This window comes from Setaria italica, chromosome V (genome assembly GCF_000263155.2).
Source record: "Setaria italica strain Yugu1 chromosome V, Setaria_italica_v2.0, whole genome shotgun sequence".
NCBI classification, from domain to species: domain Eukaryota; kingdom Viridiplantae; phylum Streptophyta; class Magnoliopsida; order Poales; family Poaceae; genus Setaria; species Setaria italica.
In genome coordinates this window covers 4375641-4396958 of record NC_028454.1, presented here as the reverse complement: position 1 = coordinate 4396958, position 21318 = coordinate 4375641, and the positions used below count along the sequence as shown (strand labels likewise).

Genomic DNA, 21318 nt, shown 5'->3' with positions numbered 1-21318 from the left:
AGAGGATGGAGAATGGGTGCATGATCAGGTTGGTATGACAGGCATGGTGAATGACTATTTTAGAGATTTATACGAAAGAGATCAGCAGGTTAGACCACAGGAGGTAACCTGTTTATTTGAATCTTGCATTACAGAGGATATGAATTTTAATCTATGCAAACCTTTCATGGATGAGGAAATTGGAAATGCTTTGTTTCAAATCGGCCCATTGAAAGCCCCAAAACCTGATGGGTTCCCAGCAAGATTTTTTCAAAAGAACTGGGGATTGATAAAGGAAGATGTGATTAGTGCAGTCAAGCAATTTTTTGAGGAAGGTTGCATGCCAGAGGGAGTAAATGACACAGCTATCGTTTTAATCCTAAATGTACAGCACCCAGAAACTTTGAAGGAGTACAGACCCATAAGCTTATGTAATGTAATATACAAGGTGGTATCTAAAAGTTTAGTTAATAGGCTTCAGCTTTTGTTGGATGATATTATATCGGAAAGCCAAAGTGCATTCATCCCTGGACGTATGATTACGGGTAATGCCTAATAGCATTTGAGTGCATTCATGCCATTCAGCGGGATAATTCTGATAGGAGTAACTATCGTGCTTACAAAGATTCAACTAAGGTGTATGATCATGTGGATTGAAGATATCTGGAACTTGTTCTTGAGAAGCTAGTCTTTCATCGAAGATGGGTATAGTGGATAATGGAGTGTGTTACCACTGTACGGTGCTCTGTTCGCTTCAATGGTGTCCTGTTGGACACTATCCAACCCACACAAGGTTTACGCCAAGGTGATCCTTTGTCACCCTATTTATTCCTTTTTGTTGCTGATGGTTTATCTAAGGTTTTACAGAGTGAGACCACAATTGGAGTGATCCAGGGCTTGCGGGTGTGTAGGCGAGCACCAGAAATCACACATTTGCTATTTGCAGATGATAGTTTACTATTTTTTCGAGCAAATGGAGTACAAGCAGCTACAGTCAAATCGGTGTTGTCAAGGTATTGCAGGGAACAGGCAGTCGATTTATTTTGCTAAATGTTCTATCTTGTTTAACGAAAAGCAGGAGCATTCAATTGTGGAGGAGGTGAAGGATCAATTGAATCCATAGAGTAACTTTTGAGGCCAAGTACCTACGGCTGCCAACACCGAAGGGAAGAATGAAGGCGGAGAAATTTCAAGCTAACTGCCAGATTGAGTAAACAGTGCAGTGCATGGGATGAGCGATGTCTGTCTTCAGCAGGGAAGGAGATTCTAATCAAATCGGTGGCTTACGCTATTCCAGTTTATGTTATGAGCATATTTTTACTAACAGGGATGATGCACGAGGCATTGACAAGGTGCATCAGGAGGTTTTGGTAGGGTGAAACATCAGGCACAAGAAGGACCCACTGGATTGCATGGGATAAGTTTACCAAGCAAAGGGAGAGGGTGGCTTGGGTTTTCATGATCTGAAGCTTTTCAATGAGGCTCTTCTTGCTTGGCAAGCATGGAGGCTGGTAGAATGGTTGGAGAGCCTATGTGCTTGAGTACTGAAAGCAAAATATTCCCCTAACAAAAATCTTTTAGATACGTCATTCCCATCTAACCAATCCCCTACATGGAAGGCAATAGTAAATGGGCTGGAATTAGTTAAGAAGGGTGTGTGTTGGCGAATCGGAGCAGAAACTTCAATTCGCATGTGGCGTGACCCCTGGATCTGTCGAGGATGGTCGAGGAGGCCTACAGGAAAGAGACGACCATGTCGATTGAAATGGGTATCCCAGCTTATTGACGAGTCTAGAATGGAATAGCGTGAGGAGGTGGTAAGAGATTTCTTTAGGACAAATGATGCACAACAGATTTTGAATATTAGGTTGCCGTCCAAACCGTCAGATGATTTCTTAGCGTGGCAGTATGAGAGGAGCGGCATCTTCTCGGTATGCAGTGCATATAGATTGGCTAAGGAGATCAACGAGGAAGAGAGAGGAGGACGCCAGTCTAACTCAAGTAACCAAGATGGCAGACCAATTTGGAAAAGCTACTGGAAAATACCTCTATCTCATAAGATTCTTATATTCGGATGGAAGGTGATAAATAATGGACTGGCTACCCAAGTGAACAAAATAAGGTGAACCATAATTACAGATAGCATCTATCAAGTGTGTGGCAGGGAGGATGAATCAGCCATGTATGCCTTGGTGAGGTGTACCCATGCTGTGACTCTCGGGAAGTGCTTGAAATTGACACCGACACACAGGTGTTGCTGTTACTTTGGCGTACATGGCAGGTAAGGAACAATATCACGTGTGGGACTGACCAACTATTCTTTCAAGGATCAATCAGGTTTCTCCGAAAATACTAGATGGAGACCACAGCGACCCCAAAGGTAAGAAGTTTGTTTCTGATTCCTTGGGTGCAAGGAAGAAAAGGATACCGGAAAGGGAGGCGAGCAGGTGGACTGCGCCGCAGGAAGGATGGTGAAGCGTCCCCACATAAGTAGAGACTAAATGTGATACAAATATCAGTCCTAGGAGGCTGATAACACATTTATTCAACAGATAGTTAAGAAAACGTACAACTCCCGAAGGAGCGGGCGGGCAAGCCACACCCAAAGTAGTACTAAACCGATAACGATACAAATCCAAATTGCAGTCCAGTCGGACTCCAGGCTGCAATCGGAACTAAGCGTCAGCGGAAGCATCCTGCAAAGGGCCAACACCACAGGCAGCGTTGGATGCAGACACGACCTCCTACTCGAGATCCTCGGCGACATAGTCCGGGTCCTCTTCTGAAGCAACAAAACAAGAGTGAGTACGAAAGTACTCAACAAGTCCAATCCCTTCCATGAAGAGGGATATAACAAGAATATGCACAGGATATAACAAGGATGAGGTTAAGGTTCATTTGCAATAAAACTAGATTTTCAATACATGCAGGGGTTCATTTTCAAGAGAGTTTCTGCAAAGCATTTCCTTTAGAAACCGAAACATTGAGTGGGGTTGATCCTACACCAAGGATCCAAATTTTACTACTATCAGACTCCCCGTCCACCATAGCCCACGGCACAACTGCCGAACACTTCCAAAATCCAACGCACGCCATAAAAACCATCCACCTCCAAGTGCTAGTTATGTGACCAAGCCGTAACTCGTCCAATGCCGTGGACACGGCTACCCGGATAGATTTTAACTCTGCAGAGGTTGTACACTTTTTCCACAAGTAGGGTACTGCAGCACGGTCACCTTAGTGCCGGTGTGGATCCTAACAAAGCCATTACCCACCTTAGCTAAAACTGATTAGTCCACACAGAAGCAACCATGGGGTTAGTGACCTACCAACGAGGTCTTAACCGGGACCTAAGTCACAAAGATCTTACTCCTTTTCCATGGCTCCCGTTGCTCACCAGCTCACCCGAAGACTAACAGTTTAGCTAGTAGGATTTATGCTAAGCCGTTGCCGCATACAACGGTCGAGTGGTTGCACGAACGATGGGTTAGGCAAGATGACACATCAACTCGGTCCTTAACCATGATAAGATGGATATCTCTCAACCTTGCTCAACCACCGAGGTACGAGCCCAACATATTGGCATTTCACACATGAAACACCCATCCATCTCGTCTAAGCATTTCATTCTTTTATTTCCGAAGAACCCAATTTACCCTTTCAAAACACTCACACATTTATTCTTTAGCAAAACATATTGTAGTCATGTTGAATTGAGTAATAAAGTCCTAAGCATTCTAGCAGTAATTATCATCCAAACAGAGCAAGTCATATTTAGAGACAATTATAGGACAAGCAAGGAATAATCATAACAATCAAGGGGTGGCTATCCAACCATGTTTCAGCGGTAAAACAATATGCAATTTATAAGAACGGCCCATAGGTTGTGTTTGAAAAACTAGGATAAATATGCATCAAAGGGTGAGATTGGACTTGCCGTTCTCAAAGTCTCCCGGGAGTTCCTGCTCGCGGTACTGGTCCTCGGGCTCGGGCTCACGGTCGAACTCCTCCTCGTGCTCCTCCTCGGGTACTCTGCGATCTACGGCACACACAATCGAGCACACAATAAATAAAAGAGAATTAAAACTTTTCCCGTTGAGCTACGAACAGAGAATGCGAACGAAAAATTGAAGGAGTGGGTATTTTCATGAAATTTGGATATGCCTCGACGGAAGTATATGGAAGGAGGCTGTGGTCGAATTTGGGATCAATTGAAAGAAGTTTGGCGCATGAAATGACGAGTTAAAGGAGTGTTAGGGGCTTAAACAAGGTTTTAGAACTAAACTACGACAACCAGGGACCTATTTGTAATTATTTCTGAGAGGTGCAAGGGTGTATCCGCGAGACTTCTTTGAGAGAGGTGGGAGGGCCGGTTTGCAAATAGGGAAAACCAGGGGGTTAGATCGAAATTGAAGGGAAAATTTTCCCTTTCTTCTTCCTTGGTCCGTTACAGGAGGTGGGGGAGGGACGGCCGGCGGCGGGCGGGCCGGCCTAGCTTGCTGGCGGCGAGGCCGAGCGGCAGGGGAGGTGGAGGAGGGTGTGGGAAACCCATTTTGGCCCTCACCTTGGGCGGCTAGCGATGGGGAAGGGGTGCCGGCGGTGGATTAGGAGGTGGCGGCGGTGGCTCGGCGGCGGCGCGCAGGTGTGTGGTGGAGTAGGGGCGGCGAGCTGGGAGGCAAGTCGAGGTGGTGGCGTGGGGTGACCGGGCCTGGGCCCTTTTATAGGCGACGGGAGGGGGCGAGCGGAGGCCGGAGGCGATGATGGACTTCCGACCGGTGGCGTGCCGAAGTGGAAGTCCTCGTGGATGGCGTGGTGGGGGCGGCTCGGTCGACGAGGAGGCACAGGGGGCGACGACCGCCGTGGGGAGACGCTCCGGGAGAGGGCGGCGTGCGGCGGCTGGCGGACGGCTCGGCGCGGCCGGCGGCGTAGCACGGGCGGGCGCAGGCGTGGGGCCGGGTGCAAGCGCGGGGCCGGGCGCGACGTGGGCTAGGCGGGCGTGCAGGCGTGCGGTGCGCCTCGGGGCGCGCAGGCGTGGGCGGCCGAGCGGGCGGCGCCAAGTGCTAGCGCCGGGCGCCAGGGGGTTGCACCAGGAAGAAAAGGAAGGAGAGAGGAGAAAAGGAGGAAGAAGGAGGAGAGAAGAAAGAGAAGGTAGAAGGAGAAAGGAAAAGAAGAAAAAGAAAAAAAAAGAAGGAAAAAGGAGGGGGAAAAGGAGAAAGAAAAAGGGAGGGGAAAATCGGCGAAAGTTGCGGAATTGATCGACACGCGTGATGGATTTGACGGGCACGTGGCGGAATTCGCGGGGAACGGAAAATGATGATCGACACGCTGGGTGTCGGGATGGCGGGGTCGCCGGGAAGGAAAAGATTTTTCGGGAGCTCAACGGTCGAAAAATTTTGAAATTAATTTTTAGCGAGTGATTTGAGTTAGTAAATTTTACGGGTGTTACAGATGGCTGAAAGTTAACGTAGATGGTGCCCTCGATGATAGCTCCGGGGAGGGAGTCATTGGGGTTATCATTTGGGACTCAAGGGGAGAAGTGCAGCTCATTGCGTGGTGATACGTTCAGGATGGACGGGATGCGGAGGAGATGGAAGCTCTGGCATGCAAAGAAGGACTAATGTTGGCTGCAGAATGGTGTCAATTGAGCGTGGTCCTTGAGACGGATTGTAGCTCCGTTGCTACCATGCTAGCTAAGAGGGAGGTCGATAATAAGCTTCTGTATAGATGATGCTATTGAAGTTGGTGACAGTCTACCCCGTGGAAGGTGTTTCACAAGAGAAGAGAAAGTAATAGTGTAGCACATGAACTTGCACAATTTGCAAAGCGAATGTGTCATGCGGCGCTTCGCTGTCCCGGTGTGTGTTGAGCAAATTATTACTCGGGAACGTACCTTTGTTATGAGTAAAAAAAGCTCTCTTCTCCTCGCGAAAAAAAAAGATACGGTGTACGTGACCGATCCGGCTCTTTGTCTGTATGCATCCAATCCTTGATCGCCATCAATCTTTGGCGACAATCATTTAAAAAAAAGCTAATAATAATTCTATCATCCAACAATTAAATAGAAAAAAAGACAAGCTAGCTATTGTGTGCCGATCACGGAGATTGACGTCCTGGCAACATGTCAACTTCACGTTCGTACGCGCGCGCACACAAACACAAAATCCTCCGCACCACACCACACCAACCCTCGAGACGAGACGAGGGGAAAGGGATGTCGCCATCGGCCGCCACACATCGCTACGCAACACGAACGTGCCGCGAGAGCGGCCACCGGTGCCGATGGCAAGGCACGCATGGCGCCATCAGCATGGGTGTTCTATCTTCACCTCCAACTCGCAGGACAACGAGCTCGTGTGTGGTGTTGTGTGTCGTCGTCTTCGTCTAGCCGGTCCCGTTAGTCCGCTGCGTGCCCAAATAAAAAGGAGCCAAGTGGTGCACAGCTCCAAATTAGAGGAAGAAGAGCAGGTTGGTGACTGCGTGCGTGGTTTCAGGCGGCCTCACGGGGTCAAACTCGAGCCTGATCGATGCCGCCAGCTGAATTAAGTAGTGCTAGTGCATATGGTGATGCTCGACGGACGTGGATGGGTTGGGAATCCTATCTTCCTTCCTGCGCGCCCTTGCCGTTAGCACGGCTGCACACGGGGGGTGTGAAAACAAAGCGTGTGTCGGTGAGGGAGACTTGTGAGAACTAAGGAACTGGCGTTTGAAGGCTCAACCTGAACCTGAATGAAAGGGATCATCGATTCTTCATCGGTTACAATACAAAAAAGGGAAAAACAAAAGGAAAGGAAGGCAGAGGGCAACAGTGGTAGTGATGCCGGGACCAATCTGATACCTAATCTACGGCTAATCTTTTGTTGCCCACTGTTGCTCGACGACTCGCTTGGCATGTCTGACCTGCTCCAGCAATCAAGCACGCACATCTGCACACGCTAACCCTCAAAGTGATGCACAATTTCAGCAGCAGCTGCAGGCCGGGCTAGACCACTAGTGTACACTGCAGAACAAACACAAGAGGGGGAGGATTCCTTGGAGCCGCGGTCGCTCACCAGTCAACCGTCGTTGCCACGCGCGCACCAAACGCAAACCCAACCCACCCAAACCCCGCCCCACTCCGGCACTCCGCTCCACGCCACGCGCGCGTGCAAAAGCTTCTTCCTGCTGCTTCCCCCTCCCAACTCTCCAGGGGCTCCAAATCCCGAAGCGGCCGGGTGTCGCTGCTGCTACGGTTGCGACGATCCCATCGACGCCCGTGGAGGACAGAATCATGGCGCCGTCGACCCGTAAGCGAGCCGTAATCAGACGGGAAGGGGAACCTGCCGCCCGCTGCAGCCCCTGCTCGTGCGGTCGTTGCCCGTTCTTCTCTGCGGTAATCATTCGATCGATCGAGTGCCGGGCGCCAGCTGGTGATGCCACGCACACACTAACCGACGGCAGCGTTACCCTTTGGCGTCGTTTGTGGCCAAATTGACGGGATCATTACAAGTTACAGACGACAGGATTCCGGTGCGGTACGTGTCCGACGTACAGCTACTTGTTTGGACTTTGGCGTCGTAAGCTCTGGATCCATTACTCATGAGGAAGGCATCAGTGAATGGACACCTGCCGCGATGCATGTTGGATGGATGGAGGGAGGAACAGTGCTCCTACTAGCTTGGTGCTTTACAAAACAACTGCAGAATAAAAGCGGGGCCCGCCCCCATCCCTTCCGTGATCAGATCACCCACTATTGTTTGTTCCTCTGCGGGGAATAATGGATCGGTTTGTGCCGTGCCGCCGGCCGCGCGGGAAAGAAAGGAGAGGAACTGAAGCATCGAAATGGATGGCATCATCACGGACCAGCGCCAAAGGGAGCGAATCTCTCTTTTGATCTGGAGAGGCCACTAGGCCAGGAGGAAGACAACAATAAACTTCTTTTTCGCGTGCGGGTGGTGGAGTCATTGACTCGCTGTGGGAGTGAGAGGAATAATGATTCCCTTTTCCCCTTACTCTTGAGTCTCTAACTCGCTTCTGCCCCCTTTCTCCTCGTAAAGGTTTATTGAGTGATCCTTTTTCGATAGGCGGCAATTTCTCTAGTACAATTCATTGCATTTTTGACAAAATTAATTTACTGATTTTACGAGCAATGAGAAATGCTTTTATGTCTTATAGTGGATTTGTTAGTGGCGAACTGGCAACCGGCACCAGAGATTAACAAAGATGGAAAAACGATATCTCACACTAGAGGCAATGCTCAAGAAGAAGAGGATGAACAAAAACCTTGAGAGTCCCTAGACACCAAGGAGGCGTATCACACACTCACCCAGTCCTATGAACGGAGTCATGCACGCTTTACCCTCATGTACGCCAGAGAGAGATGAAGCCAACGGATCTTGAGATTGTCAACACGATTACTTCATCTACCAAGAAAAAAATATGTAGTCATAACTGTACACTACGTCCCACTATGATTGTTGCTTCTGACAATGCGCCCAACTATATTGTTGATCGCATACAAATCTAAGGTTAGATGCTTTGCTCTGATAATTCTCACCATTGTACTGGAGCTACAGCATAATTTGTCTTAGATTTGTACGTGATTAGAAACATCCAAGTCGTTGTTTAATCTTGAGAATTAATGCCACCACAAGTCCTTCACGAGCAGTCAAAATCTGCTTGTTTAATCTGAAAGCGAAAGTCAAATCTCCTGCTGTTTGTTAGGATTTTAGTTGATGGTGGAAAACCATCTGGAAAAGAATTTTTGTGTTTCCACAGATTTAGGTGGGTGATGGTAACATAATTCAGTGCTTTGGTGAGGAATGAAAAAGAGAGGAGCAACAAGGTCAACGGAGCGAGAGAGAAGCAAATATATCTTTCATCTGATCAACTTCCTCGGTGGATATCATTATCAAGGCTTGATCTGCCGTTTGACTGAGCTAGAACTTGGAGAAACGCTACCAATGCAAAGCTCCACGGTCAGGTCACATGAACACAATTTATACTACTAGAAGATAAACTAAATTTCATAAGGCTATACTATAATTAGAAAAATAAGGAAGAAGTTATTGCACAAATCTTCTCCACGTTGGCATCCATCGACACACAAGGCTTCCCGTGGCCGTCATCAAGTCCAAATGGCCTCTCATGCAAGCGTGTTCCCGTGTTTCCCTTAGAAGTAACTACCTCAAAACTACACTTATAAAATAATAATTATGTAAAAAACACAATTTTCTTGCTGATTAACAGGGGTAGATGTCCCTACCCCCCCCCCCCCCCCACCCACCCACCCACACATAGTGGATCCCCTTGAGAAAGAAGGAAGAAGAAGAGAGATGATGAGGATGGAAAGGGAGAGGAAGAAGAAGGGAGAAGAGCCTCCTTAGACTCCGAGCGTGGATCTGCCACTGCTAATTAATATTATAAAGCTACACATTTTATTTGTGCCAATTTTGTCTCATAAAACTACACGTTTTCATGTCTCAAAACTTTAGTTTTTTAATGCGAAATGACAATAAATATGTTGCTTTGTTATAGGACATGGTTATACTAGTTTTTGAACTTTGATTCTCATAGGTGTAATTTTGTTGTACATGTTGTCAATAAAAGTATTGGTTTTGTGATAGTTTGTGCAATGTAAGTGTTATTTTGTGTAATATACTCAACGATGCATCAATAGATTTCATAAATCCATGCTAAAACCATATACTCCCTTGTCCAAAAATTAACTACTACGTTTAGGTTAGTTCTAGTGAAATTATCTTAGATTTGATCACATTTATATGAAAATATATCAATATATGTGGAACCAAATTAGTATCAAATCAACCATGGAGTATATTTTCTTGGTGTGAGTATCTTTTCCTATGAACTTAGTCAAACATAAGATAGTTTGACTTAGAACAAACATCGACATAGCATATTATGGGAGTATAGAAATTAAAAATGTATATAGAAATTGGCTCTAGCATTTTTAGTTCCAAGTGTCCGCTTTTCTAACCAGTGCTCGAGTTCACCAAATTAAAACAGGAAGTTTCGTGCTACTAGCTAGATTCCCCTCTTAGGTAGCTCATAAAACTTCTGCAAAATTAGGTTCCCATCAGCCATCATAGATCACAAAAATTCCACGTAACAAGATCGGTTGGCCTGCACAACTACACAATCTTTCCTTGTTACCCAACAACAAATTTTGTTGACTTGAAGTATATCCCAAGAGAACCTTTTTGAGATATATTAACCAACAGGAAGATAGCTCCTACTACAGATCTAGACCCGTGTTTGTTATCGTGTATAGGATCTTTTCTTATCTTCTAAGCCAAAACAAACTTGCGTGCTTCCAGCAGACGGTGTTATGCATTGCACACATTGATATTTAACTAGGGGCATTTTAGGGTTCATCAGATGGTCATCATCTCCCAAGGACGGCCTTGTATTTTCCTTCACGGCATCAAGTCCAAGTGCCCAGCCAGTCCACGGTCCGCACCTGCACTGCTGCACACATTCCCTCCTGCTGACAGATTAACATTCTCTGCTGCAGATTTGTTCGCTTGCTGCGAGGCCCTTCCGGCGGCTAGCACAACCACTCCAACGATCTCAGGTCCAAGAATTCCCATGCACCGTCTGACAAATAAACAACAGAACTTTTCAAAAAAAACAAATAAACAACAGAGAGAGAGGAGACAGAAGACAACAGAAAAAGAAGAGAGAGAGAGAGAGAGACAGAGTGAGAGGGGGAAAATAACAAGAGGAGAGAGAGGGAGAAGAAAGTAACAAGAGGAGGGAACCAGCAAGTAAGCCATTTTAGCTCTCCTCCCTTTGCTTGGTCCGTTAGGTTTTGTTTTCTCTCCCTTTAATTTCTGCTGGGGCCTTTTCCTTGAGAAGACAAAATTAAAATTTGTTCTTTAGGGGACCAAGCAACAGCATCATCATCATCGCCTCTCTCTCTCTCTCTCTAGATCACTGCAATCTTTTTCTCTCTCCCAAAAAAACCGCAATGATCGACTTTACCACACGCTCCTCTTCCTTTGATGATCCCTGCTGCCGCCTTTACCTTTCTTCTTTGCCCCCTCTTTTCCCTTTATTCCGTGCCTAGCTGCTTTGCTTGCCGCTAACAAACTGCTTTCCATTGCTAGCTCCCTCCAACCCCTAGTCCCCTACTGCATCGCTCCTTCAGCAATAGCAGCACTACGTGAAGGTGCAGGGACGCCATGAAGGAGTTCTCGTACGAGGAGGTGGAGGCGGCGACGGGCGGGTTCGCGGCCAAGAACCTCGTGGGGAAGGGCAGCCATGGCAGCGTCTACAAGGCCAGGCTGTGGGGATGGGGAGGCGGCAGGGCGGCCGTCGTCGCTGTCAAGCGGCCGTCGCACGCGCAGGGGGCGGCCAAGCTCGCCAACGAGATCGCCGTGCTCTCCGCCGCGCCGCGCCACCCGGGCGTCGTCGCCTTCGTCGGGGTCGCAGCCCACCAGCCGGCGCCGGCGGCCGCGAGTGAGGGGGCGAAGGGGGTGTCGGCGCCGCAGCAGCAGCTGCTGCTCGTCATGGAGTACGTGCCCAACGGGTCGCTGCACGACCTGCTGCACCGGGCGCCGAAGCCGCCGCCGTGGCCGCGCCGCGTGGAGATCGCGTTGGACGTGGCGCGCGCCGTGCAGGCGCTGCACGCCGCGGCGCCGCGCGTCATCATCCACCGGGACGTCAAGTCCGCCAACGTCCTTCTCGGCCGCGACGGCCGCGCTCGGCTCGCCGACTTCAGCCTCGCCGTCAGGGTCGCCGCTACCGCCCCCAAGAAGGCGGAGGACGACGACGACGACGACGAAGGCTCGGCGGGGCCTGCGCCGGCGGGCACGATCGGGTACCTGGACCCGTGCTACACGGAGCCCGGGCGTCTGGGCCCGGAGAGCGACGTGTTCAGCTTCGGCGTGGTGCTCCTGGAGCTCGTGAGCGGGCGCAAGGTGATGGACGTGAACTCCTGCCCGTCGTCCATCGTCGCCTGGGCCGCGCCGCTGATCGCCGCCGGGCGGGCGCGGGAGGTGCTGGACGCCAGGGTGGCCGCGCCGCGCGCCGCGCGTGCCGAGGGCGCCGTCGCCCGCGTCCTCGCCGTGGCGGCGCGGTGCGTGTCGGAGAGCGTGGAGCGGCGGCCGCCCATGGCCGAGGTGGTGTCCGAGCTGCACGGCGCCCTCGAGAGCGCCGGGTGGCGCCAGCGCCGCCGCCGCGGCGTGGTCGAGCGGGCATGCAGGTGCGTCGCGTCCTGGGGTCAGCGCGTGGGGTGGAGCAAGAGGGCCCTGAGGGCGACCAAGATCGAGTGCACCGAGCACTCCGACAGCGGCGTCGCGCTCGATCGCGAGGGCTCGCCGTGCACTCTGCCGCCGCATCCGAACAACGACACGATCGGCGCACTCATCAAATGAGCCGAATCGATCGAAAACCAGACCACAAGTGCTTGTTTCGAGAGCAAATTGAATTTCGTTTTCAGTTAGGTGCTAAATCATCGATGTTTTACTAGGACTAGCTACACATCAAAGACTGTTACTGTCATAACAGTTATGAGATTAATCTACGACTGCTTTTTTCGGTACGATCGTTCAGCTGGCGCAGTACACGTCAGTGTCGAGATATGAATGTAGTGATGTGTATAAACTCGATGCACGTTTGAAATCTCCGCTTCTCGATCTTTGACTTCAACTTGAAACCGTGCATTTTCACAAGCATTGTATATATGATTGTACATAGCGTCACGTAAGCACCCAATCGACCAAAGCTCTGGCAATGTCTGTATGGGTATATTATATACAAATATACATGTATGGAAGGAGTAGTCGACGATGTCAACGAGGGCAGGTTAGGTAGCTGGGCAATTTGGGCACGGGCAGCTCATGGAGTTCAGGTAAGACGAACCCATGCTGGCATGAGGCCTACGGCATCTGCAGCGCTGCTAGACTAACATCAGGAGGGAAATTTTTTTGCTTTAGGCGTGAGATGTCCACCATGTGAACTGGCAGCTGCTGAACTGCCCTGCACGCATGCTGCATGCACGCAGCCGTAGAAAAGCTGCCGGCCGGTAGCTCTTTGATCTGATTTACTTTGCAAGGGAGAGGGGGAAAGACTGTGGACTGTGGGAAAGAGAAAGGAAGGAAGGTTTGTGGAGGTTAATCTAGTGTCTGATGCACTGACAGGACATGAAAGCTCGCTCATTGTATAATCCTTATGGGGTATCTACTTTTGCTAATCTGCTTTTAGTGTGGCTTTTGAGTTCTTTAATGGGGAGGAGGATAGGTAAATTCCAGAGAGGATCGGATCTTCGGAGGATCAGTTCCGGAGTTTGGGAAAATAAGAAAGTCAATAATAATGTCATGCTTTTGTGTGTATCTGCCAAAATGCATTAACTATTGCGAAGGTATGAGAATTAGGAATGACAGCAAAATCCCTTTTTTTTAAGAAAAATACTAGAGATAGGGGACTCTACTTCTAGCTTCAAATCAAACTCAATTTCGTTTTGTAATATGGAAAGGTGAACTCAATGAATTTTGATTTAACTCTTGAAGTTCCGGAACACACAGAACACAACATCCCCAATCAACATTCTTGCAAAGAAAAAAAAAACATCCCCAGTCAACAGTGTTTTGAAAGATATTTTAAAACAGCATGCACCCAACTCACGTATTTTTATTTTTAAAATATGCACTCCCAACATTCACATGTCTGCAATAGTTAGGATCTATTTGGATCGAAGGAATCGAAAATAATGTTTAGCACATCAACAGATTTCACACTCGATAATGAAGACTTGCCAAAAAAAATTAAACTGGTAAAAAGTTAAATGAATTTGCAGACATCTCGTGTTTCTTAAATTTATTGAAAAAGGGTTATGCAAACGGAGTTTGAAATGTCACTTACTCTGCGTTGATGTGCTAAACTATGAGGTCCATTTCTCTCTGCCTTTTCCCATTTGTTTAAGGAGAAGCCTTTCCTTGAGCGTCTATCTTGCGTTATTTGAATAATTAGGTCACTTTATTCTTTGTTTATCCATCAGGTTAGGAGTGCAAATCCCCTTACCTTTGAAAAAGTTGCTTGTTTTTGTGGAAAAAAGGATGCGCAGACGAGGAGATTCAGTCCAAGAGACAAACTCCATTGACGAATTCCCTCGTCGAATAATTCTTGTTCCGGATTTTTGCCTCTTTTGCGCGTGGACAAATCTACCAATCGCCATCTTCCACACTCCCAGCACTGCTCTTGGGAAAGAAGACTTGTGCTGTTTCTTGCGTTGCCTTCCTATTCCGATTTAATACCGGCGACCATTTTTTATTTTTTTGTGATATGTAAAGGAGTCTACTAAATTGATGAACAGAAAAAAAAAACCGTTGACTTTTGCAGATGCATAGGAAAGCAAAGCGAGAAGGGTAAGATCATACTGGTTTCGTTTTCGTGCCTACCGTACGGTCAACAGTCAACTTTTAGACCAAAACAGCAGCAGGACATCCCCGAACCGCTGCTGTTCACTTGAAAAAGTCACCGGTGCCTGCCTAGGTCATTACCGCGTAATCACTCTAACGCTGCACGAAGCTAACAGCACAAGCAACAACCAAACCAGACATACCATATACCAGATACAGCTGCACCTGCATACCACGCTTTACCGCAAGAGATTAAACGCCTAAATTTGGAAGGGAAAGGCATGATCATTGTACCAATATAACACAAATGTAATACAATCGCAAACGATTCCGAAATTACCGATGCGGTAAAATCCCTTGGAAGAAAACAAACAACAGATATGTTCATTGACCCACAGACTGGAATAAGGGATAACCAAATGCAGTCAGTTTTCAACACTAAACTAGTTACTACCATCAGGAGAGAAACTAGCTTCAAAAGGGCACATCTCACTTGGCCATCATCACCTTCACGAACTCCTCGTAGTTGATCTGGCCATCGCCATCCACGTCAGCTTCGCGGATCATCTCGTCAACCTCCTCGTCAGTCAGCTTCTCGCCGAGGTTGGTCATGACGTGGCGGAGCTCAGCTGCGGAGATGAAGCCATTCTGGTCCTTGTCAAACACACGGAAGGCCTCCTTGAGCTCCTCCTCGGAGTCAGTGTCCTTCATCTTGCGTGCCATCAGGTTGAGGAACTCAGGGAAGTCGATGGTTCCATTGCCATCAGCATCGACCTCATTGATCATGTCCTGGAGCTCAGCCTCGGTAGGGTTCTGCCCCAACGAGCGCATCACAGTTCCAAGTTCCTTGGTGGTGATGCAGCCTGTTACACGAGAAGAACATTACTTACTGCTATCTCAAATTAGTAAAATTGGTATAGCAATTAGCAAATACAGAGAAGAACGGGGAAAATATTGTGGTGGCACTCCAATCATGATATGGTGTCAACAGTAATAGCAACCATGCTATCAAATAGTGCCCTAAGACTAACATACGATGTTATTAAAACTAACAACCATGTCAAAGAAATATTCACCCCTCGTGATCTGGGAACTATTACAATGGATACATTGCCGTTAGTTAAGCACCCTTTTAAAAGTCTATTTTCCTCCCCTACCTGCCTCAGTCAGAGAAAGCACCACCACACTAATGGTGCTACAGGATAGCCCCTCTACCAGAAACTGAAAAATAGGTATCAACATTATTATAACCATAAACACCATAACTTTTCTTTATCTGACATGTAAATTAATGTATTTCGCAGGTACAGGACACTTAGACAAGTATGCAGCTATATAACACCAGACAGCAAACCATGAAGAAATTAACTGTGCCATCCAGCAGAACTTATGTAACGCAATCAATGGAATGGATAAAAGTCAACCACCTACACAGCATAGGAATCTACCTAACTTTTCTTTATCAGGATGCAAGGTATGTTCAAGGGAAGAGAACAAACACACATGAACCCCAGAATTTCTAGGAAGGAATTTCACTCAAGGCCTAATTATTAGGGTTGCAATGTGCTAAAGATAGATTAAGAACAAAATATCAAATTAGCTTGTTTAATACTAATGCCTGAAAACTGAAAAGGCGTGAAACTGTATCATGGTGATTGGTGAAAATTATGAAGAACTTCAAAATACTACCCAAAACCAATGCCTGAAAAGGTATTCAAGAATCCTGTTTTCATACGCAAAAGACAAACATGATATAAGAAGAATTTTGGTTCACGGTATACTGGGATAGAAACTAGAAAGTGAACTCCATGCTTTCAATATCTTTAGTTCAAAGATATCTATAGCTACACAATTAAGATTGCAGTGACTGTTTGACTAATGACTACACTTACATCGCACAGTTGCAACAGTATAATTATTACATATTCTAATAAATATCTACAGTGTGATGAATAGTGCCTGTTCAATGCAATACTAGATGAGCGCCAGCAATGCAAACTTTTTTGAGGCAACATGAATGACATTGGACTACCCTTTTGTCTACATATTATGACCCAGAAGGCCAGAACACTCCCACCACCCAGTTCAGGTCCACTTCAGCTCAAAACTTGACTGCATATTTCTTTCTAATTAAAAGGCACCTGATTCCTCCTAGGTTGGTCAACTATTTTTTTTTTCTTATCATTATTACGCTAGCAGATGCCACACCAATGCATAACAAAGATGAAATGCACTGGACCAGATTATATTGGCTGGTAAACCCAAGGAACCAGATTTCCTGAGGACTGGAGTTATTATAGAATTGTACATAATTTTGTTGATATGCAAACAGCATATTGATATGAAGCATTATACAAGAATGTAGAGAGAAACAACTGAGGAAATGATCCGAAATAAGTAAAAATTAGCCCAACCAGAAAACCACTAGAGGCTTGCCAATTGTCTGCAGCTTCTTAGCTATTGACTAGGGCTAGGTATTGTCAAAGAAGTTGATAGTGCCCCTGATCTAACCTAAATCCATTCAAAGCCTAGTGCAAAATGAACATGTCACCTGTAAGCTCTTCAAGGAATAACAGCAAGAACGATTCACTCATGATAGCATATCAAACTGTTATGCATTCACAATGAAATAGAGTTACACGTTTCCAAAGGATCATAGGTTTTGATTTTGCAGTTTTCAGCTAGGTAACCTTTTTTGTCTTGATCCTATATGCAACTTTGGTATGTTTTATGGAAGCAAAATGAATGGAAACGAGGTAAAACAAGTGAGAAGTAGGCTATTGTATTTAACAAGCAACTAACTCCAAGAATTCTTTTTCCCTACCTAGATGTAAGCTACATAGTTATGACGCAATTATTGTGCTTACTATTTGCATGCTAATCCCCTCAATAACTCTACTCATCCATAATCAACAAACGTTAAATGACATTATTCCATCAGCAACTGCATTCATAATCCATATATATTAGTACTCCTACCGCCATGCTCATCCATCAGTATGAATGAAGACCAAAATCCTACGAGGCTTTTTACTTCCAAATTCCAAATAGTGGACGATTAATTTAGGTATCTGACCAAATCTAGCACCCACATAGCAATAGTGCTAAGTTTTTCGCCATAATTTATCCAACAATTTGACGAAGGATTTTCTTTTACCACACAATCACAGGAAACAGGATTTCGTTGGGGATCAACCAAACATCCACCATAAATCCAAAGCGGCAGTTGCACCATTTACCCACAACCTGTCAAAGGTGCTAACGGCTGTACGGCGTAATGCCATACAATGTTGCAAGGCCCAAAAGAACTACCACCAACACCCACATGGCAATAGTGCTGAGTTTTTTCGTCATAATTTGTCCAACAATTTGACGAAGGATTTTCTTTTACCACACAACCACACGAAACAGGATTGCATAGGGGATCAACCAAACATCCACCATAAATCCAAAGCAGCAGTTGCACTCTTTACCCAGAACCTGTCAAAGGTGCTAACGGCTGTACGGCGTAACGCCATACAATATTACAAGGCCCAAAAGAACTACCACCAACATTTGATGCATTCATTCCGTGTCCCTAACACCGGCAACACACCATGTATCATCTTTTCTGCTATACCCATGCCTACTAACTGGTAACTCACCATGCTCCCATAACCCATGACATGAGTTGGATTGCACCACGCTCTCACCACCTTGAAGCTGCAGGCAGCAGCAGCTGGCATCACGATGTCCGTGCTAGCCACGTTGGTGCCACCCCCTCATACAGATTCCATGCCTTCTATAATCATTATCCCGGTTACCATAAAGGGGGAATTATCATGGTACGTAATGATTCCTTGGCTGAACTCCCCCAGGAACATCCAAACGACCGATCCTAGACCCGGCCGATCGATCCGCGTCGGCATTTCCGTCCAGGCGCCCACCACTCTTCGCGGCTCCGCGGTCAACTGAGAAAACCCTCATCGGGCACAGGGCACTATCTCTCTCCACGTTTGAGATCCTACTCAGAGAGATTGCCAGAAATACCGCACGAGCTAAAGGATGCGAGATCTGCATCTACATCTCGACGCACCTCGAGAACAAAAAAAATCACAAAATCTACACCGCGATTCACCTGGTGCAAGTCGCAACGGACACAACCAACGACCAGACGAGATCCCCCCGTCCCGCCCGTGAATCTACCACGCCACATCGAGCAAAGGGAGGGGAGGCACGCATCGAGGGAGGGAGAGAGAGAGATGCAGAGTGGGAATACCGTCGCCGTCCTTGTCGAAGAGGCTGAAGGCCTCCTTGAACTCGGCGATCTGGTCGTCGGTGAGCTGGTCCGCCATGGCAACACGGGCGAGGGATCTGACGGAGGGAGGGAGGGAGGGAGGGAGACGGGGGGCAGAGAGGCGAAGCGCGAATGGAGGAAGTGGAGAGAGGATGCCACGCCCACGAGGGAGACGAGAAGACAAAAGACCCAGTCGCACAGACCGACCGGCCTCGTGGGTTCCACGCGACACTTGCCTCTCGTGCTCCTACCGGCTACCACGCTCCACGCCGTGAGTTTCTCTTCTCGCGTTGGGGGGACACACACTGGTCCAAACTTGGAACGAGAGAGCATGGAAACGACGAGTCAATAACATTTACATATCACAAATATACTATGGATGGAAGCAGATTGAAAAATGCGAGTACTATAATCCTCCTTTTATTCCAAAATATAAGGTGCGCGCAATTTAAGATTCAAATTCTAAAACTTTTACCTACAATTAATCTTGTATAATGAAAATTTTGTCTTGCAAAAATAATTTAATTGGATTTGTGTTTAAAGTACTTTTGTATGGCTAAAATTTTGTTGCTATAAATATTATATTATAGAAGCAGGATTGGAGACCATGCCACTTTTAACCGCGCTTGATTTTAAGATGGAGGTAGTAAACGTTTATGACAACGGGCCATGTTAAAAAGAAACAGATCTATGAAGGAAAGCTCCATAATTTTGCTTGCCACAAATTGAGCCAAGTTAAACTTTTCAATTTTCAAGTGCAAGACCAGAAAAAAGTATGTCAAGTGCAAGACCAAATACACTTGTCATAATTTCAGTGTCTATATATATATATATATATTTATTGGGGAGATATGCTGCAGGATTCTCTTTCCCCTTTCTCTTCCATGTGGGACCCACATGGCGGTGGGTAATCTTTTAAATTTTTTCTTCCTTTCCTCATCATATTCTTCTCTATCGCATCTTCCATGCACCGACGACATCCATGGCAAGCGTACAAGTTGGGGTGCGATGTTGGGAAGCTGAGCGTCCTCCATGGCCTTAAGGCGGAGCATTCCAACGAGCGTCAGGCATGGTGGTTCTATGATGAGGCCAAGGCATGATCTCCAGCAATACGTAGGCTGTGCGGCTCGTGCGTGCAGGGGGCGTGCGCCCTCTAGGGGCGGCAAGACTATTCCAGCTGGGCAGGGGCACGAACTGGCACGATGAGGCTGGGCTTTTATGGTTGAGGCTTTTGGCAAGCTGTATGATGGAGGTAGGCATGCATGCGGAAGAAAATCACGAGATGAAGAAATTTGGAAAAGTGGAGAGGATGGTAGTTCTTTTTAATTGAGAAAAATATAGAAAAAATGATCTCCTATTCTGCAGGAGCACAATTTTAGTCTCGCAATCCTCTAAACGACAATTCATAGAGAAAGATGATCTCTTTTCTCAGTCAATTCATAGAGAAAGATGATCTCTTCTCTCAGTAGTTGCAACTTTTGAGCTTTTTTTGAAAAGTTATTGCTGTCTTTTTTATTAAGAAAAGCCAATACTAACTTTTAAAAAATATGTTTAGCTTCCTGGTCTAAAAAGCTACGAAAAGTTGAGAAAACTGAGTTTTTCAGCTTTCTATATAAACTCAGTTTACTCAGCTTTTCTGAACTTCTGACTTTCCGAAAGCTACATGAGAAATTCACTATTTATTTGAAGCTGCATGAGAAGTTCACTATTTGTTTGAACTTTCCACGCTAAGAAGCTGCCATGAAACCCAAACACACGTGGCCGAAGAAATGTTTTAAAAATTAGTGTTTGTGTGCGTGCTCCAGCTCCAATTTTACGGACCCGAAAGTGGTCAACATTGTCAATATAGCGGGTGCCGGAACCAAGCTTGGTCTGTGTTGCCATCCCGGATATGGCCCGACCCAAAATCCAGGCCGAATGCAGGACAGCCCACCCGGCCATTCCTCTTGTTCATTCTCCTTTCCGCGTTTTGCGAAGGAAAGGCCCTCCTCAAAATCCGGGCCGCCCCTAAACCCTCGGCCTTCTGCCTCGCTAGCTCGCTTCCTCGCGGGTCGCGGCTGCTCCTCCCTCATCCACTACTCGCACCTCTAAACCCTCCCTCCCGCTTCCCCCAGCCACAACCACAGACCTCCGCGCGCGCCTGGGCTCGCCGCCGCGGATGGCGCCCCTCCTCCGGCCGCCACCTCCCCCTCCCCACCTCCGCGCGCTCCTCCGCCGCCTCCTCTCCACCGGCGCCGGCCCCGTCCCCTCCCGCATGCTCCCCTCGCTGCGCTCCACCGCCGCCGCCCCTCGGTTCCTATTCGGGCCCAGGTGCGCCCTCGCCTTCCTACTACCTCCCTCGCTGGAGCTCACTGGCTGATGGTTTGGTGGCGTATTCTCTCTCTCTCTCTCTCTCTCTCTCTCTCTCTCTCTGCTCTAGGGTTGTGGTGGCGGGAGCGGCCCCGCGGCGGAATGGGGTCCCGGTGCGGGCGTTCATGGCTTCCACCGCGGCGTCCGAGGCGATGCAGGAGAAGCGGGTGGCCGGGGAGTACACCGCCGCCAACGTCCAGGTGATTCTCCTCGCCGGCGGTGATTTCTGCCCCCCCCTACTCGCTTGTTGGAAGTCTTAGGTGTGTTTGGTTGGGCTGTGACTTTTGGAAAAGCTGCTGTGAGCTGTGAAAAAGCAGCTGTGAAAAAGCAGCTGTGGGAAAAGCAGAAGACCAT

General features: G+C 47.5%; 3 protein-coding genes across 3 annotated transcripts in view; 2 read left to right on the top strand and 1 right to left on the bottom strand.

The window, feature by feature from the left end:
* The first annotated feature begins 10685 nt into the window (after window positions 1-10685).
* LOC101763128 (serine/threonine-protein kinase-like protein At5g23170) lies at window positions 10686-12603 on the top strand. The gene is made up of 2 exons (XM_004967680.3): window positions 10686-10745; window positions 11088-12603. The coding sequence occupies exon 2, from the start codon at window positions 11163-11165 to the stop codon at window positions 12354-12356; it is 1194 nt and encodes a 397-aa protein (XP_004967737.1). The 5' UTR covers window positions 10686-10745; window positions 11088-11162; the 3' UTR covers window positions 12357-12603.
* A 1997-nt stretch (window positions 12604-14600) lies between these two features.
* LOC101762722 (calmodulin) lies at window positions 14601-18881 on the bottom strand. The gene is made up of 2 exons (XM_004967679.3): window positions 18598-18881; window positions 14601-15202 (listed from the first exon to the last, which is right to left on the bottom strand). Exons 1-2 carry the CDS (start codon window positions 18671-18673, stop codon window positions 14829-14831), a joined length of 450 nt encoding a protein of 149 aa, XP_004967736.1. The 5' UTR covers window positions 18674-18881; the 3' UTR covers window positions 14601-14828.
* A 1793-nt stretch (window positions 18882-20674) lies between these two features.
* Window positions 20675-21318, top strand: part of LOC101761896 (DNA gyrase subunit B, chloroplastic/mitochondrial) — a 13993-nt gene continuing 13349 nt past the window's right edge. Inside the window, exons 1-2 of the mRNA XM_004967677.4 lie at window positions 20675-20925; window positions 21035-21164. Of these exons, the coding sequence (XP_004967734.1) occupies window positions 20774-20925; window positions 21035-21164 (282 nt within the window). The 5' untranslated portion in view covers window positions 20675-20773. The remainder of the gene's footprint in view (window positions 20926-21034; window positions 21165-21318) is intronic.

Bases quoted from the DNA above. Each gene is read 5' to 3' on its own strand.
- LOC101763128 (XM_004967680.3), top strand. From the start codon at position 11,163: ATGAAGGAGTTCTCGTACGAGGAGGTGGAGGCGGCGACGGGCGGGTTC.
- LOC101762722 (XM_004967679.3), bottom strand. From the start codon at position 18,673: ATGGCGGACCAGCTCACCGACGACCAGATCGCCGAGTTCAAGGAGGCC. The intron at 15,203-18,597 runs GTATTCCCACTC...CTCGTGTAACAG, and splicing joins CTTCGACAAGGACGGCGACG to GCTGCATCACCACCAAGGAA.